The following is a 5,151-nucleotide window of genomic DNA, read 5'->3' on the forward strand; positions in this document are numbered from 1 at the left end:
CGAGTAGCCATATGCACATGGCCTCGTTGGCGACTATAGGTGAAATGTGAATTATTGATTGTATGTATGCACGCCGAACTTATACTTGCTAAATAGAAGGCTAACCCTGGAAAGAGAAGGATGCGCCATGAATGGCTCCAACAAAACTGGCAAAGGAGTGCCACACCACCACGAGGAGGAAGAATCAGGGCAAGAAAACGCGCAATAAGGGGTGGGGAGGCGGTCAGCACGAGGGCGGAGAAGAAGAGGGTAGAAAGAGGCGTAGGAGGAGAGCAGAATGAAAAATCCATTGCAATTCAAGGTGTTACTGTACCTACTGTACAGTCAGGAACAGGTTTAGCGTCCACACTCTAGGCTAAAAAGAAATTCAGATTTAGTCATGTTTAGGCCGATTTTGGCTGCCACCACAACATCGTTTTATGGATCCATGTTAACCCGAACCCAACTGTACTCCCAGCAGAGACCGCTGTTGTGATGAGCCATTACCTTCCGCTTATAACCTAATGCTTCTCGCTAGCGCTTTTAGTTACAAGGTGGGGGACACATAACCGCTATTTCTGGCTCTTTAGGCAGTAGCCAAAATTGGCAACCGCTAAAATTGTTATGTAGCTAACCCCGCGACACCAATTTCGGTTATTACGGTACGTCATAACCGCTATTAAAATACACCCCTATCAAGATTGTTATGTCAGAAACCCGCGACACTCTTCGAGTGCTGTAGCTCAGGCCTCATTCAGCTTTGCAAGACGAACACGACTGCTTCTCTGCGACCGCGACCGTGATCCGAGCACGCGCGACAGCTTGACGAGCTCCACAATAGCCAAGCTTGTCAATATCATTGGAAGGCTTCCGCCATCCCCTCGTAATGACTTCAGAAACGCCGCTGTACGGCGCTGGGCCGCCGAATGCCAGCAAGAGTCTCAACTCGTTGGAAAACGGAGCTCTCCCCACGCATATCGAGGCAGTTCCAACTTGAAAGTTTACTATTGACTGGCTTCAGTGCTTTGAAGGGGCGTTCGAACTGGTTTCTGAAGAGTCGCCATTTCAGGGACTGCTATCGCAGTGCTCGGAACAATTGGTGGACTGCCAAAGAAAAAAAACGACGTACCTACGCATCGAGCTCTGCGTTACGGTAGAACTATCCCGCCTTGGCATCCGGGGAAGTATCATTGTTCATAACGGCTCTGGTACACGATCCACATGGCTCTATGCTCGCCGCCACTTCGAAGATATGCCTCCCGAGCGAGAGCAAATAGTTGTAGGCTACAAGCCTGCCGGAGTCGATGAGATGGTGCTGTTTGATTTCGCGTTCTTCGCGCACAAGCTTGGATTCAGAACCACTGAAATTGAAAAGCTGCTCCAGGGTAACCATAATCGCTAAATTGCGCGCCGGCTGCTGTTAACGGCACGAAAACCAGACCAGTTCCATTTCGAGGATATCAAGTCAAGCATCTCTGTTATCACAGGTGTAATAGAAACAGCTGGCCTCGTTTCCAATAACCAAGCTGTTAATGTGGACGAGCATGAGGTGATGGCAGATAGCAAGACCGCGAAGGAATGTGGACGGCCACTCGTTTTCGATCATATACGAGATAAACCATTAATGTTTCTAGACAAGCTACATGCTGCCATCCCAAGACAGAACGCAATACTAGCATCAGTTTTTATCCAACACTCCACCTACTTTATTTATTTGGAAAGAAAATTCTGATCACTTCTAATGTCATACAAGCCGCGCCCAAAGCACGAGGCGTCTATAACGTAGGAATGGACGTGGAGCCCACAAGTGAAACGATTGGTCGCTCCCCACAGACTTGTGCGCAAATAGTAATTAGATCGCGGGAAATGGAATATCAGAATAAGCTCTGCGCTGTGCAAAAAGAGACTAAAGATACTAAGGCACGGCTACAAAGCCTCCTAGCTAAGGAGAGACAATAAAGGGAGACGTTAGCGGGGCTTGAGACTGCTATCACCGCCCGCGCGGCAGAATCTGCAGAGATTGAAAAGGATCTCTAAGACAACGTAAACAGGCTTAAGCAACGGGAGGTGGAACAGGTCATTCGACTCGAGAGCCTCGCGGCCAATGAGCGAAAGCACTATGCTCGTAATACGCAACTGGAACAGTCTCGAGCGGATGTAGGAGGAGAAATACGGCTGGATCGTGTTACCACCACCATTGACCAGCCAACTGAAGATGACGACGTCAGTGAGACAGAACGACTGCTGCAGGTATCGGCGCAGCTTAGTGAAAAGCAGAACGAGCTGAACAGGCTAGAGGGGATAGAACGCAACAAGCGCTTGGTCATTCGACAATTGGAGGAAGAGGAAGTGCGGTTACGTTCCTCCATCCATGGTCTGTCAATTACAGTCAGAGCGCTCACAGAAGACGAACAGGCGAAAGTTGACTCGATAGCGTCACCGAAAGAACAACAACACTCCACTAACAACAAGCTCGTGGAGAAGGAGATGCGCTTGCGACAGAATATTGACCTTCTGGAAGTATGCCGAGAGCGCCTGGAGGCGGATATCAAAGCTGCCACGGAGGAGAAGGATATTTTGTCTCATGCGCTTTTGGCTGAGAAACAAATTGTGAATTCTACAGATATGCGTGGGGGAAGCCAAGACATTGATGAGCTTCGGAGCGACGCCAACCTTTGGAGAACGTACCATTAATACCAGGCGAAGGACGTGCGGAAGAAGATGGAGACACCGGTTTAAAATACATGATACGGATTGCGGTTGACTCGGAAGAGGAGCATCTGGCCCCAACGGAGGACATACCACCACCCTGTTTTCAAGGGCATTGCCGGCCGCCTCCGACAGGCCATTGGAAGCACCGACGGGAAATTAGACGGAGGAAACTATCGAGGTATGAAAGTTGGTGTGATTGATGATGCTCTGCGTTGCTAACGAGCGTAGGCTAGATCCGCGGTGCCAGAAGACGGTGAAAAAGTGCGGGTTGCGTTTAAGATTTTAGAAAAGGGCGAATGGATAGTGGATCGGGATGTTGTGGCGGATGCGGAAGATCCTTCTGAGGTGCAGCGACTAGCGATCAAGTACCTGCGGAGAGACATGGGACTTTTTAGTAGCAAGAACCGAGTACTGGCGGCTGAAGCGTGTTTTGACCGGGTGAGATCGAACGGGACCGATGCAATTTATGTTGTACCGCAATGGGCGGTTGAGGAAAGGAGACCTGGGGGTGAAGAGCGACCAGCGAAACGTACGAAAATAAGTTGAGTTGATGATGGCCCTCCTGCTGGGATGTCCATTGAATGCTAGCCCCGATAACCGCTGGCGTGCGAAGGCTATCGCATAGTGGAGGACGGACTTGTAGAGCCAGCCTCTGAGCGAGGATGTCCTCCAAGGGTGCTGTCCTCTTTCTAGGGATGTCCCTGCCACTGGGACGGCGCAGCGTGAACAGCCCTGCCACGAGGCCGTCCTTCGTGGCACAGCGCCTGTGGGCGGACATCCTTGCTCCTCCGGAATGGAAGACTACTTCGGCGATGCCACTCAAGCCTGTGTGGCTACCGCTTTTTTCTTCTATTTTTTGGGGAGGGGGGTTTTTTTTTTGTTATCTTGTTCATTGATGAATTGCGAACGCCTGCGAATACTGACCTACAATTTTGCAGGCAGAGCATTACAAATTACCATCCGTCTCTAAACGGTCACAATCAAAAGAGCTATGGTCCAGACGACAGTGTGCACAACCGCGATTAATCTCTGCTATCATTTTCCTGGCAACGATGGCAATGACGGATACATTCACAAGCGGCGACATTCCTATACTGGCAGTCGGAGGCCATCGTTCTCGGTCAATCCGTCCTTTCGGCCAGCGCACTTGTTAAGCATAAACCAGCCCATTTCGATGCAGTGTACCATGTGGGACTCTCGCGTTTCTTCCGAACTATACAACTCCTGCACAAAAACAGTAGCCTGTTATAATGGTAAAGCTCCTAGATAAGAGGAAGTACTATCACCAACTTTGTATTTCTCATACTGCCGCAATAAAACATCCCTTATCGAGAGGGATTGAGAGAGTGTCTATCGTGCCCCCTCGGCAAGCAGCGTAGCTGAGGCAAACGGCTGTAGAAAGCGATGCGTTCGTTCTATGAACCCCCACTCTGAAGCTAGTAGGATATCAACTTGCAGCTCTCTATCATGGTCAATTAGGACCTGCTTGACACGCGTTTGATACCGCAGAAGGTTATCTAGCAATCAATACCATGAGTTCCAACGTGTTGCGTTATCGATACCTTGTCGAAGCTTGATCTCATCATCCCACACAGCCGAATGAAGTGTGGATCTGCGTATCCATACCGCAGTATTGTGCACCTTACGTAGCGGCGCGATATGCTGCTACCCGGTGAAGTTTTCAAGCATACGGTTGCCTCTCCTTGAGGATCTTCTTTTTTTTTAAAGGGCTCGTGGGGCGCGGGTTAGGCGCATGGTGGGTGATGGCGGGAGCGCACGGACAAAAAGTGTGTATTTTGCCATTTTTCGAGGCGCCTTCGTGCAGTATAACGTGCAATTTAGAGCCTGCCGCGCCAAGCTGTCTTGCGGCGGCCGTGTTTCCAGGTCCCAGAAGGGACCTCCTACACTCTTTAATCAGGGCGGACTCTCACCATCTTGCACGCCTGCTTGCGGCCTCTTCTCGCAGTGGCGTGCTCTGCCAACCGAAAGCAGCGCGATGCAGAACAGCTGCGTGCGTGGGTGGATTGTCGTTGCAGGGCGGATGCCCGCTGTATGCCCGCTGTTGGGATGAATACGGTGGCCCTCTTCGGGATGTGCGTGGTTTCAGTGGGACGATGACTGCCCAACGCCCTGAACAGGCAACCTGTGAGCGGGCTAGCAGAACACTAGCCCAAGAGTCCGTTCGTCGATGCAATGCGGCGAATGATGCTTCCCCGACTGGAAATGGTGAATCGGGTGCTGCTTTGTCGTGTCCCCACTGCAGGTCCACTGCTTCGCCTGCCGCCACAGAGCCCGCTTGGCGCCCACTGCACGAGAGCAAAAAGTCGACCAGCCTTTTTTTGATAGGATAGTGACACAAGTACACTGCACCGCGGCCGAGATATAACAAGTGGCAGCGCCGCATACAATAAGACCACGTCAATATAGTACTGTAAAAACCGTTATGGGTGTCGCTAGTGC

The 5,151-nt window shown here is 50.8% G+C and overlaps 1 protein-coding gene across 1 annotated transcript; it reads left to right on the forward strand.

Moving 5' to 3' along the window:
* Positions 1 to 865: 865 nt before the first annotated feature.
* Positions 866 to 2,673, forward strand: BBA_07423 (uncharacterized protein; the record flags this gene model as incomplete). Its single annotated transcript, XM_008602520.1, has 5 exons — positions 866 to 964; positions 1,001 to 1,364; positions 1,419 to 1,528; positions 1,733 to 1,761; positions 2,031 to 2,673. 5 exons carry the CDS (start codon positions 866 to 868, stop codon positions 2,671 to 2,673), a joined length of 1,245 nt encoding a protein of 414 aa, XP_008600742.1.
* Positions 2,674 to 5,151: the final 2,478 nt, after the last annotated feature.

The sequence above is a fragment of the Beauveria bassiana genome (genome assembly GCF_000280675.1).
Source record: "Beauveria bassiana ARSEF 2860 unplaced genomic scaffold BBA_S00025, whole genome shotgun sequence".
Lineage (NCBI taxonomy): Eukaryota > Fungi > Ascomycota > Sordariomycetes > Hypocreales > Cordycipitaceae > Beauveria > Beauveria bassiana.